At 37.2% G+C, this 14086-nt stretch overlaps 1 protein-coding gene across 8 annotated transcripts in view; it reads right to left on the minus strand.

Moving 5' to 3' along the window:
- KIAA0586 (KIAA0586 ortholog) overlaps positions 1-14086 on the minus strand; it is a 134028-nt gene that overhangs the window by 78108 nt on the left and 41834 nt on the right. For all 8 annotated transcript variants that reach the window (XM_033187893.1, XM_033187894.1, XM_033187886.1 and 5 more), the window contains 6 exons: positions 12522-12716; positions 10615-10802; positions 7513-7623; positions 5976-6056; positions 3434-3624; positions 956-1074 (listed from right to left, as the gene is read on the minus strand). In XM_033187893.1, coding sequence (XP_033043784.1) covers positions 956-1074; positions 3434-3624; positions 5976-6056; positions 7513-7623; positions 10615-10802; positions 12522-12716 — 885 coding nt within the window. The remainder of the gene's footprint in view (positions 1-955; positions 1075-3433; positions 3625-5975; positions 6057-7512; positions 7624-10614; positions 10803-12521; positions 12717-14086) is intronic.

Raw genomic sequence — 14086 nt, forward strand, 5'->3', positions numbered from 1 at the left:
ACTGTGCCTGGCCCCAAAATTATTTTTAGCTGGGCATGGTGGTGCATACCTATGGTCCTAATTACTTGGGAGGCTGAGGCAGGAGAGTTGCTTGAGCCCAGGAGTTAGAGGTTACAGTGGGTTATGATCATGTCACTGCAGTCCAGGCTCTAGCCTAGATGACAGAAGGAGACCCTGGCTCTAATTAAAACAAACAAACAAAAAATTTGTCAAACTGTACACTTAGAAGTGGTGACTTTTATGGCAAGTAAACTTACCTCAAAAAAACAAAAAGGACGTGGAAAGGAAGAAAAATATGAGGAAGAGTGAGAAGGAAAAAATGGGGAAGAGAATGGGGAGAAGAAGAGGGAAGGGGGGAAAGAGAAAAAGAAGAGGAAGCAAAGAAAATGGGGAAGAGAAGGGGGAGAAGAAAAGGAAAAGCGGGAAGGAGAAAAAGAAGAGGAAGGAAAGAAAAAAATGGAGAAGAGAAAGGGGGAGAAGAAGAGGGAAGGAGGGAAGGAAAAAAAGAATGGCATAGGCTCCATAAAGAAAGGCTCATTTTAACCATTCAATGAATAATTAAACTCTTGTTGGGTTTCAGGCAAGGACTAGGCACAAAAGGAGAAACATCCTTAAATCCTAAGTAATTTATAATCTAAAGGGTGAGACAGATATGGAAACCAACTTTAATACAATCTGATAATTACTATAACAAAAATATGTACAAAGTACTAGGGGGATAACAGAGAGATTTGGGGTGGGAGGTATGAAGAGTGGTTTAATAATCTGAAAGCTGCAATATGAAATAAGAGGATGAGAGAGAACTAACCATCACCAAAGAAGTACTAGGAAGTAAGGTTAGAAGAACTTACCTTTTGTTACTGGAGAATTTACTTGACCTCTGGAATATATAAATCCACAATGAACTAAAGCTTTTGTCTTTTAATAAAAACAAAAAAGATTCCATTTCACTTACCAATGTCAGAAGTCAGTGGTTCACTTGTCTCACTGACTGAAACACTGATATTAGGTGCAATCTGTTGCTGGATTGGAAAGAGCCCAGAGATAATTCTTGACATTATTTCTTGCTCTACCCTGAGGGGATGGTGGGGTAGATAAAAGTTAAGATTCCTCAATTTGATTGAAATGTAAAAAATGTCAGACATACCACCCTTAAAAATAACCTTTACCAATGTCACAAACATGTTGGCGTGAAAGTAGTCATTCTGAAAGTTAAATCTGAAAGAAAAAAAATAAAATGGGCTGGACATCATGGTGCACACCTGTAATCTCAGCACTTTGGGAGGCCACGTTGGGCAGATTGCTTGAGCTCAGGAGTTCAAGACCATCCTGAGAAACAGGGCAAAACACTATCTCTACAAAAAATACAAAAATTAGCTGGGCATGGTGGTATGTGCCTGTAGTCCCAGCTGCTCAGGAGGCTGAGGTGGGAGGATGGTTTGAGGTCAGGAGGTCGAGGCTGCAGTGAGCCATGATCACACCACTGCACTAAGTCTAGGCAATAGAGTGAGACTCTGTCTCAAAAAAAAAAAAAAAAAAGTGCCTCTGAAGAAGATAAACCACAGTAAACAGAATCTCCTTGTGGGAGATAGTTTATGAAATCAAATTAAAATCTTCCAGATTAGTCCAATGAAAAGCTTAAAAGAACTCCTAAACTCAAAATAAGACTTGGACCAATGACTCTGGCATATCATGTACCTAAACTGTTTGATTTCCACTCTGAGCGCACACATAAAAACCATGTAAGATCAGAGCTAGAAAAGAAGTCTAGCTGCCCTCTCTTCAAGGCAATACACATATAGGCTATATTATAGGTAGTTTTCCTCTTAAAATGTAAAGAAAAAATCTATTTCCAAGGTCATCTTCAGGAAGGGAAAGGGGAACAGGAGACTTCTAGAACATATCTTTAGTGCAACTAATAGACTTCTTAAAAATTATTGTATAAATAATAGGCGTTCATTATAGAAAATTTAGAAAATATGTAAGAGTTTAAAACATTGATAAAGCTTGCCTATAATCCTAGGTTCAGGGATAAACACAGTCAATTTGGTATATATGCTTTTTCAAACTTTTGTTTTATGCACACTTTTTTGTTTTGTTTTGCTTTGTTTTGAGACAGTCTCACTCTTTCACCCAGTCTGGAGTGCAGTGGCGCAGTCTCAGCTCACTGCAACCTCCACCTCCCAGGTTCAAGCAGTTCTCCTATCTCAGTCTCCCGAGTAGCTGAGACCACAGGTGTGCGCCATCGCACCTGTCTAAATTTTGTATTTTGTTTTTTCAGTAGTGACAGGGTTTCACCATGTTGGTGAGGCTGGTCTCGAACTCCTGACCTCAGGTGACCCACTCGCCTTGGCCTCTCGAAGTGCTGGGATTACAGGCGTGAGCCACTGCACTGGCTGTATACTTACTTTTGAGTAAGATATTGTAAACTGGGGTTACACTGTTAGTATCCTGCTTCGTTTATATGCCAGTACGTTATTAATATCTTTTTATATCACTAAATTTATTCTAAACCTAATTTTCATAATTATATTAATATTCAGCCATTTTACTTATTCCATAACTTCCTTAAGGTTTCTTACAAGTAAAAATACAAATAATAGAGTTCATTTCATATTCATATGTAACAAGTTACAATTGTTATTGTAATATGTAACAACAGTAACATATTACAACTTGTTGTTATCAGAATGTAACAAACCTGAACAGTGCCTTCTTTGTAGTTCTAGGTATTATATGGCCTAGTATAGCAGTCCCAACCTTTTTGGCATCAGGGATTGGTTTTGTGGAAGACAATTTTTTCACAGACCAGGGCAGGGGTGGTGGGGTAGGGGATGGGGGCATGGATTTGGGATGAAATTGTTTCAGCTCAGATCATCAGGCATTATATTCTCATAGGGAGCATGCAACCTAGATCCCTCGCATGCACAGTTCACAATAGGGTTTGTGCTTCTATGAAATCTAATGCCATGGCTGATCTGACAGGAGGTGGAGCTCAGGTGGTAATGCTCACTCACCTGCTGCTCACCCCCTGCTGTGCAGCTTAGTTCCCTAGTTCCTGACAGGCCACAGACCGGTACTGGTTCGTGGCCCTGGGGTTGGGGATCCCTGGCCTAGTAGCAAACCATAATTACTTCCTTAGGATAAGTTTCTGGAAATGAATCACTGGCTTAAAGAAATGTACATTTTTTAAGGTTTCCTAATAGTCTACTTTGCCAGAGTAGACAGACTGAGTACAAATATTCAAGGACAAAAACAATTATCTCCAACAATAGTTAAGCCCTCAGCATTATATCAAACACTTTCCAGTGACTAAAGCAAAGAAAGTTTAATAAACAAAAGAAGACAAGGAATACTTTCAGCCACAATTTAATACTTTCCATTTATATTTGCTACTATGGTTCTATTCATACCAAAAACATTGTAAACTTACCATTGAATTAAGCTATTTTCCAATGTTTCTTTTCTCTCAATTACTTTATCCAGAATATTGGCAGTGGGCTGAAAAGTAGAAGCAACTGGTGGAAATGGAGGACCATTATATTTTGTAGAATCAGCTTTAACACTTCTGTTAAACTCCAGAATTGGTTCAGAGTCTGGAATTTCATCACATTTTTCCTCTTCCTGGTAGTAACAAAACCAAAACTATTATATTCATGTATTTGTTCAACATTTACTGAGTATCAACTATAGGCAAGGAACTAGGTGAATTAAGAAACACTTCTAAGTTAACCAACAGCATTTCTAATTAGGTGGTATCACATTAATTATAATATACACATTAGTCATACATACCATATTGAGGAACCCTTAATTACACAATCAGTTTGTCTTTTTAGAACCCAATATTGATTTTATGCAATCATAAAATAAACTAAAAAACATAATTATTCCTGCATAAAACACTATTACTTCTCTCAAGAAATGTATGAACTTAATAATTATCATTAAAAAACTGATGCTTCCTGATATGGTCTGGATATTTGTCCCCTCCAAATCTCATGTTGAAGGGTGATCCCCAGTGTTGGAGATGGGGCCTGGTGGGCGGTGCTTGGGTCATGGGGGCCGATCTCTCATGAATTGCTTGGTGCCCTCCCTATGGTACTAAGTTAGTTTGTGAGAGAGAGCTGATTGTTTAAAGGAGACTGGCACATCCTCCCCTCTCTCTTGCTCCCTCTCTTGCTTTGTGACACATCTGGACCCTCCCAGCCTTCTACCTGAGTAAAAGCTTCCTGAGGTCCTGACCAGAAGTAGTTGCTGGCACCATGCTTCTTGTTACAGCCTGCAGAGCCATGAGTCAATTAAATCTCTTCACTTTTTTTTTTTTTTTTTAAGACATAGTTTCATTCTTGTCACCCAGGCTGGAGTCCAATGGTATGATCTCAGCTCACTGCAACCTCTGCCTCCTGGGTTCAAGCAATTCTCCTGCCTTGGCCTCCCGAGATGCTGGGATGACAGGCACCCACCACTATGCCCGGCTAATTTTTGCATTTTTTGGTAGAGACAGGGTTTCACCATGTTGGCCAGGCTGGTCCTGAACTCCTGACCTCAGGTAATCCACCTGCCTCGGCCTCCCAAAGTGCTGGGATTACAGGCATGAGACACTGCGCCTGGCCTTAAATCTCTTTTCTTTTTAAATTACCCAGTAATTCCTTTACAACAATGCAAAATGGACTAACACACTACCAAAATCACTATTTGCTCTTATATAAATTACAATTTACATTTAAATATGCAATTAGGTCAGTCATCTTACAAATTATTTGTATTACCACATCATAATCAATAGAGTTATTTCTGGAATTGTTAAATTTTTTATTACAAAATATATCATATGTGTTTAAAAGTAAACAGTGTCCATGTACTGTATCTGTTACATAAATAACATGAATTGCATTTATCTGCTCCCCAACTTTAACAACTATCAACTTATGGTCAATCTTGTCTCATCTAGCCACTTTCCCCTTCACATATCATTTTGAAGCAAATCACAGATATCACATCATTTTATCTATAAATAATTCAATCAAAAACACTTTGGGTCTCTCTAACTACTACAACTCAGTAATATTATTCCATTGAAAAATGAAGTCCCCAGCTAATAAATGGCAGAGCTACTACAGGAACACCTGTCTTTGAATGCTAAATCCTCTGCTACTTCTATAACCGTTTCTTTCACTTATATATTGCATAAACAATTACCAAGTACCTTTGCTAGGCATTAGGAATATAAAAATGAATAAGGTCCCTGCCTTCAAAATTCTCATGTGGCTACTCACATAAGAAAAGACACGTCGGTGAGCAAATAACATTAATATACTGCACACCTCTGTATATTCTAAAATTGGATTTCATTTTATGATTAACAAAACTGATCTTAGCTCTAAAAGTCAAAGAAACATGATCAAATGTCTTCTTTAAAGTCTACTGACATAATAGTCAAGCAGTTTCAATGTTCTATGATCTTTTCTCCCACCCTTTTTAATTTACTTCTGCCTATTTTTCCCTCTATTTCATTATTTCTATCATTTCTATAACTCTTCTTTCCATATGGGATATTCCTTTGGATTGTAGATTCCTCACAACTTTTTTTCTCAATATTAATTAACTGGTCACTTCACCACAAATCCAAAAATCAAAATAGATAAATGTAATAGAATGAAAAAAAAGACAAATTGGAGGAAAAGAAGCCAAAGGAAGTGGAAAGAAAGAAGAAAGCAGGAAACTAGATAGACAAAATCTAGGTGGGAAACGGCAGATAATCATGAAGCTTCATGAAGGCAGATAGGTGATACAGACAAAAGACATTCTAGAATAACAACTTTATAATTTTTAAAATAAAAGTATATTTAACTCAAAAGTAAAAGAAAGCATCTCAAAGCACTGTAACATGATATTGATAGTTCAAAGATAGTCAACAACCTGGAAAAATACTGGTAGAAAAATAATTTCTCATGGTTTCTAAGCTTTGTTACCTGTATGACATCGATTATTTCATCAAAGTTAGTTCCTGGAAACTTCACCTCTTCTTCTTCTAGCTTCATAATTTCTGGAGTCTAAGAAAGCATTTTCAGAAAGTGTTTGTTGTGCTTAACACTTTTAAAATTTATAAGTAATTTATCATATTTCTACCTCTAGCATAAGCTTATAATTACATGGTCCTTTTTTATCATTTTAATACCCTATTCAGAATTGATTTAATTAGTAAATGAAACCCAAGCCATTAGGTCAACATTTCAATAGCTTTAAAAAATTAATCAGCTGTTTTTCTGTAAAGGACTCCATCAGCAATATCACTTAATTGGTCAACAGGTTGATATAACTGAGACAAAGAAAAGTGTTTACATGTGTAGATATCTAAGTATAAACAAACACAAACTCACACGAAGACAGATACAGAATCAAATAATTCAGGAAAAAAAACCAAAATAGTCATTTTACAAATCTAACCTTTAGGCCTCATTATATAAAATGTAGTCATGCAATAGCCTCTTACTGAGAGCAGAATGATAAACAGTCTAAAAATTTATTACTTGCTATCACAGAAGTTTCAATAAACAGAAGCCTAAAAAAATTACTGATGAAAAAATTCAATTAAGCACAAATGTCACTTAGGGTCAGTTCCATTTCATTACTTGTGATCATGAAAGATTGCTGGTGTTCTCTCTCCTTTTAAAACTGTATCATCGGCCAAATTTGCTTACAATAAACAAATTAAATAAATAAACTTACCTGGGGTAAGTTACAGTGCTATTTTGCTGTGTAGTAAAGCCATAACTTCATTATTCAAAAGCAAACAAATACCAGAAAGAAATGTGTATTTTTGTATCATGTCAACAGTAGGATAACAAGGTAACATTCCAAAATATAAACTCCACTTGTCACTATAAAATTTACACTTAGAAAATCTATAATTCCCATGTTAATCAAAGATTCATCACCAAAGAGACAGAAATTCTTTCTTCACATGAGAGTTTCACAACTTAAATTACCAAAAAGTTTACACTAAAGATGATCACTTTCCAAATAATTACAAATGTAAGGATCTGAAACAAACAAGTTCATAAACAACTCAAAATTTGTTTTGGGCTGGTGTGGTGGCTCACGCCTGTAATCCCAGAACTTGGGAGGCCGAGGCAGAGGGATCACTTGAAGTCAGGAGTTAAAGACCAGCCTGGCCAACAGGGTCAAACCCTGTCTCTACTAAAAATACAAAAATGAGCTGGGCATGGTGGCAGGCACCTGTAATACCAGCTCTGAGGCAGAAGAATTGGTTGAACCCAGGAGGTGGAGGTTGCAGTAAGCCGAGATCTCACCACTGCACTCTAGACTGGGCGACAGAACAAGACTCTGCCTAAAAAAAAAACATTGTTTTGAATCTTTCCCTCAAAATATAAATTATTATAATAAGTTATCATTATGATAAAAGGCTTTAAACGGAGTAACATTAGCTAAAATCTACAGTCAGACATTACATTACTCAAAATAATATGATAAAATTCTGAAATATACCCTTATCCAAGCTTGCACAGGAGGAAGAGATGCTTCTTTGGGACTAGACAGAGGTGAACCAACATCAGTGCTACCATTTGAAATGCTGTCAATATCTACACTGGGTAATACCTAAAACAGAATACAACATTCAGTTTTCTGTTTATCATTTTTACTCAAATATTTTTATAAGTATGTGTATATACATGTACATGTATGTGTGTATATATACATATACATAAAAACAAAGCATGCCCTTTAAGTTTTTATTGTGAAGCCAATGGATAACAAAACTTTTAAATTATGAAAGCATATTTTATAAAATATGAAAAAAAGGAAAACACAAAATTCTATCTGGGCCGGGCGCAGTGGCTCAAGCCTGTAATCCCAGCACTTTGGGAGGCCGAGGCGGGCGGATCACAAGGTCAGGAGATCGAGACCACCCTAACACGGTGAAACCCCGTCTCTACTAAAAATACAAAAAACCAGCCGGGCGAGGTGGCAGGCGCCTGTAGTCCCAGCTACTCAGGAGGCTGAGGCAGGAGAATGGCGTAAACCCGGGAGGCGGAGCTTGCAGTGAGCCGAGATCGCGCCACTGCACTCTAGCCTGGGTGACAGAGCAAGACTCCGTCTCAAAAAAAAAAAAAAAAAAAAAAAAAACTCTATCTGAAGATAACTTCATTTTCACTATTCCCTTTGTCTTTTACTATCTACTTATATATAACTAAAATTTAAAATAGTTTTCATTCTTGATTTTTCATTGTGATTACAACGAAGAACCATAAACACTTATCATGCTTTTGTATAGACTTCATAATTATATTTTTAAATGACTATATAACATTTCAACAAACATATCTTAATTATTTAATTATGTTTCAATTAGAAAAATTTAGGAAATTTCCAATTTTTCCACTATTTATATATATATCACTACAAAAAAAACTTACACACACACAAGCACAAAATTTTCTTCCTAAACTCTAAACTCTAAATTAATTCACTATGCTAGAAAACCAGATATTGGATTAACTTTCTGGGCCACAGGACACAAATACTTAAGATTCTTGGAAGTACTGGTGAAATGTAATCCTAACAACCTCTACTTACATCATCAAAAACATAATTAATTCTAAGTTTTACCCAACCCTCACCAAAATTAGATAATATGATTGTTTCAGCAATAATAGTTTTTAAATGGATGCATATTACTGTTATTTTAATTTGCATTATCTTGGTTACTGGCAAAATTTATTTAGTTTGCTTGCTGATAAACTGTACTTCCTCTTTTGTAGAGTCTTATGTCCTTTGAACATTTCTAGACTTGGATCTGTGTTTTCTTATTAATTTATGGAGATCTTTATATTTAAAAATTAATGCTTTACTAGCATCTTCCTTTCATATGTTCTTACTTTTAATTTAGGATTTTTTTCCCCTGATCTAGATCCTTTAATTTCCTCCATGAACTGACTGTGTTAGTGATGCTCATTCATTCAATACACATTGACTGGGTTTGCACTTGGCTCAGGTTGCTGTCCAGGCTAAAGTGTCCCCAGGTTTCCCAAAGCCTCCATAGCTGCTGCACCGCTGAGTTAGTGAGCCTACACTGTCAGAAGGATGCCCAAAGACTGCTGTAAGTGAGGAACACATTTAGGTTCATGTTGGGAGTTCCCTGCCCTGCAAAAATGACTGGGAGTTGAAAGGTTCTGCTCCAGGCCAGGGCTTTATTGTGCGTTTGCTCCTCTCAAGCACAGGGCCAGGAATCTTCCTGAGACCCAATGGCTGCCTCAGCCCTAACAACTTGGCTGTGAAAACACACTGTCAATTTTAGCTGCAGGGCAGAAGTCACTCTATGAGAATGAAGTGTTTGTAGAGCTACATGGGTGATTTCTAAGTCCCTGGGAATCTCTCAGGCTGGTGGGTTGAGGCTGTTCTGTATAAATTTGTGCAGAAGAAATGGATGGTTCATTTGTTCAGGGAGGAGTGTCCAGTCAAAAATCAGTACTAAGAGGCTGTTGACTGTTCATGTGGTGGCATCTGACAGCTCCAGGATTATCTTCTCCTCAGTGGTCAGGATCCAAGAATGAGGCAAGTCTTCTCTCTTCCCAGAGGGCATACTAAGTTGCCCAAGAAAACTCATTTGTCCTGGCTCAATCACAAGAGAAACCCAGGAGCAGTCTAAGGACTGGAGTGTTCTAATTATTTGGAAGTAAGCAAGGATGGTAAGATGAACACAGGGGTTGGAGTAAATCAGCCAAAAAGTTTACCATAGTTCATGAACACTTTCCTACAGTTGCCTCCTGACTGGTCAATAGAAAGTCACATGTAAACACCCCTGTTCACTTTTGTCCAGACCTGGTGAAGACCTCAGCTTCTACAGCTGGATCCCAGGCTGAAGGGTAGATGTTTGAATGTGAAATGTCAAAGGGTTTCTTCCCACATGAGGCTGTTTAAGTCTTGTATTCATTCAAATCTTCTAACATATGCTAGTGTAAAGTTTGAAGTATTAATTATATAAGTCACATATATTAACTCTTTAAAATTAATTATAATACACGGTTAAATTGTTCCCTTTGGAATATCATCAAGTCACTTGTATATAAGTCATTGGCCTAGAAGAGCAGCTTAAATCATGGAAAACAGGATAGAAACATCACATTAATATTACAGTTTAAAAAGTAACAGAGCTGGCTGGGCACAGTGGCTCATGTCTGTTAATCCCAGCACTTTGGGAGGCCAAGGCAGGTGGGTCACCTGAGGTCAGGAGTTTGAGACAAGCCTGGCCAACCTGTGAAACCACATCTCTACAGAAAAAAAACAAAACAAAAAGTTAGCCGGGCGTGGTGGCAGGTGCCTGTAATCCCAGCTACTCGGGAGGCTGAGGCACGAGAATCACTTGAACCCAGGAGGCAGAGGTTGCAGTGAGCCAAGACTGCATCATTGCCCTCCAGCCTGGGTGACAAGAGCGAAACTCTGTCTAAAAAATAAAAATAAATTTTAAAATAAAAGGAGCCATGATAAAAAGCAGTATTTTCATGAAGCAATATAATGGATTTCTGTACTAACGTTAAGTAAAAAAATTTTGTCTTCCTTAAAATTTTCTACTCATGCACCCTAGCATACCTGTACAGTAAGCTGAGGAGGATCCTTTTTTTCTGACTTCATTTCTACAACAGCTATGTTAGGTTTCTTTACTCCAGTTTCTACTTTTCGAGATGGTGGAGGAATAGAAGTAGTCACAGTTACAGGGTGTGGCTTGCTGACAATCACTCCAGCAGGTGGCATGGTATCACTATTACTTTGGGTTTGTCCTAAGAAGTTTAGGGGAAAAAATAAGTCAACTAGTTCAGAAAAAAAGGGAAAAGTCTAATACACCAGCTGGATCTTAATGGCTATATTCTCATATTAAAAAAAGCCCTATCTGACAATCACCTCTCCCTCCATCATCAGCATTGTCGACATACTCACCATACCCAGTGACTTTTATTAGGCATTTATACGTACTAAACACTTCACTATCTAATTTAATCCTCAAAATAAAGGCTAATAGAAAGCTATTAATATTATCCACATTTAAAATGTCAACAACTTTCACTTCCAAAGTCCCATTTGTTTTGTACATATCAAAGTAAAGAGGGGTAGTACAGTGTACTTGTTGAAAACACAGACTATAAAGCCAGACTGTCTCTGCCTGGGTTTGAATCCTGGCACCACTCTAGCTGTGTGGCCTTTGACAAAGTATGTAACCCTTTTGTGCTTCAGTTTCCTTAGGTATACAATCTGTATATTACCATGTGCTTTATAGGGTGGATTAAATGAAAGAATATATGTAAAATGCTCAGAACTGTACCTGGCACACAGTAAGGACTTTAAAAGTGTTAGCTATTTTATTACTAGAAGATATGTTTAAACAGAGAGCTATTATGTTGACATGCCATTAACCCATAATATCAAAAATAAAAAATTCTCTTATGTTAAAAAATATTCATACTTACTGTTAATCAAAACAAAAGAACAGCAATAACACTAAAGGGGAAAAAAAGCTAATTAGACTTGAAGAGCTGGTGTGAGGACAAAAATGATCTGTTCAATTTTTAACATGATGACTCAGAGAGAAGGCAAGTAAGTAAATAAACAACTATTGGCTTAGATTACACACCCACACAGCTTTCACTTATGATAGCCTAGTTCAAAAGTACTCAAAAAAGTACCTTAATACTTCCCCAAAGACATAATGATATTAACAAGACAATCAAACTTCTTGAATTATTATGAATGTCCATGACATATTTAACCTTTTTTTTAAGAGACAGGGTCTTGCCCTGTTGTCCAGGCTGGAGTATGGTGGCATAATCATCACTCACTGCAGCCTCAAACTCCTGCGCTGAAGGGATTCTCCTGCTTCAGCCTCCAGAGTAGCTAGGAGTACAGGCGTGAGCCACCAAGGCCAGCTATTTTTTTTTTTTTTTGAGACAAGGTACTTGCTATGTTGCCCGGGCTGGTCTCAAACTCCAGGTCTCAAGCAGTCCTCCCATCTCGGCTTCCCAAAATACCGTGATTAAAGGCATGAGCCACTGTGCCCAGCCAAAACATTGTTTAAAATTTCATTTCATCTACAATAATATACTATAACACACCAAAAGAATTTTTCCTGTTGGTGAAACTATAGCAGGAACCCATCATTTCAGAGATTGCTATTACACAGCATAAAACATATTCTGAGGCCCTCCCAAAAAAACAAATAACATTTACAGGAAAAGGTAGATGACTATCATATTAGTACCATTTTGTAAGTTCTGCTACTGCTGATAAGAATTTAAAATTCACTGGCTGGGCATGGTGGCTCGGGCCTGTAATCCCAGCACTTTGAGAGGTTGAGGTGGGCAGATTGCTTGAGTCCAGGAGTTCCAGACCAGCCTGAGCCACATAGTGAAACCCCGTCTCTAATAAACAAACAAACAAACAAACAAACAAATAAATAAATAAATAAATAAAATAAAATTCATCCCACATATTTTGTTGATTCTTACCTAAAAGAATTGCCATAGGAATCAGATGACCTTCCAGTGTACCTGAAAAAGTAGGCATTTCTCTACTTGGGCTGAACAAATACTGCTGATCGCCATGAGGTAACATAGGAACGGAATGTTTCATTTTAGAATCTATCTTCATAGGTTTTGTTGCATAGGAGTCAGTCTGTGTTCTTATTGACTTTACCTTAGTGCCTAAAATAATCACCAATGGCAGATATTTTAAAATATTGTTAGAATATCTACTATCCAGACATCTAGAAATAAAACAGCTCTTCACAGAAAAATCTGAATTCTATATATAAGGTTACAAGGCCCCAAAACAGAAGTAATATATAGACTAGAGGTGGCAAACTTCTTAAATGGCCAGATAGTAAATATCTATCTGGCAAGCCATGTGATCTCAGCTGTAATGATTCAGTTCTGCTGTTGTATCATGAAAGAAGCCATGGACAATATATACATGAATGAACACAGTTAGAGGCAAATGAAACTTTATAAAAACAGGCACCTCACGTGTAGGCCACAGTTGCCAGCCCCTGAATAGATATACAACTGGTACAGCTACTATGACAAAATAGATACAACAACTAGAAAAAAATTTTAAACATTCTGAAGAATATTCCAACAACGTTTGAATTCTTTAAAATTTTTTCCATAGGTACGAAAAAGTTAACGATCATTTTTGGAACTGATGATTTTCATTTTCTCATTACACCTTTACACACAACATAATTCTGAATAACCAGCTTTTATCCTTTTAAAATATGTACAGATAATCGGATTCTATACTTACTTAAACCTTACTAATATCATTATACAGTAGTCTCTCCTTATCTGTGGTTTCTCTTTCCCTGTCTCAGTTACCCAGGGTCAACCCTGCTGGAAAATATTAAATGGAAAATTCGAGAAATAAACAATTCATAAGTTTTTTAAATTTATTTATTTATTTTTTAGATGGAGTCTCACTCCACCCAGGCTGAAGTGCAGTGGTACGATCTCAGCTCAATGCAACCTCTGCCTCCCAGGCTCAAGTGATCCTGCCACCCTAGCCTCCCAAGTAGCTGAGACCACAGATGCGTGCCACCACGCCTGGCTAAGTCATAAGTTTTACAGTGTACGCTGTTCTGAGTAGCATGATAAAATCTCATGCCATCCTGCTCCATCCTGCCCAGGACATGAATCATCCTTTTGTCCAGGGTCTCTACACTGTAGACACTACCTGCCCATTAATAACTTAGTTGCCATCTCAGTTGTCAGATTAAAAGAACATAGTACATGTTAGAGCTTGGTACTATCCACAGTTTTAGGCATCCACTGAGGGTACTGGAACATATCAAAAAGGGGGACTACTATACATTTTTTTTCTGTTCCTATGATGTATACATACACATATAGCCATTATATCCTAAATCTTAAAAAAAATAAAAATTTGATTTTATTTCTCTTTGGAGAAGTGGATAAATGTCTATGGAACACACACACACACACACAAAATAAAGAATAAAGTAAAAGGGCAAAGGAAAAGAGGCTAAAATATTTTCTAAATAATTTCCTAACATTAC

Source organism: Trachypithecus francoisi, unplaced genomic scaffold (genome assembly GCF_009764315.1).
Source record: "Trachypithecus francoisi isolate TF-2019V2 unplaced genomic scaffold, Tfra_2.0 Lachesis_group3, whole genome shotgun sequence".
NCBI classification, from domain to species: domain Eukaryota; kingdom Metazoa; phylum Chordata; class Mammalia; order Primates; family Cercopithecidae; genus Trachypithecus; species Trachypithecus francoisi.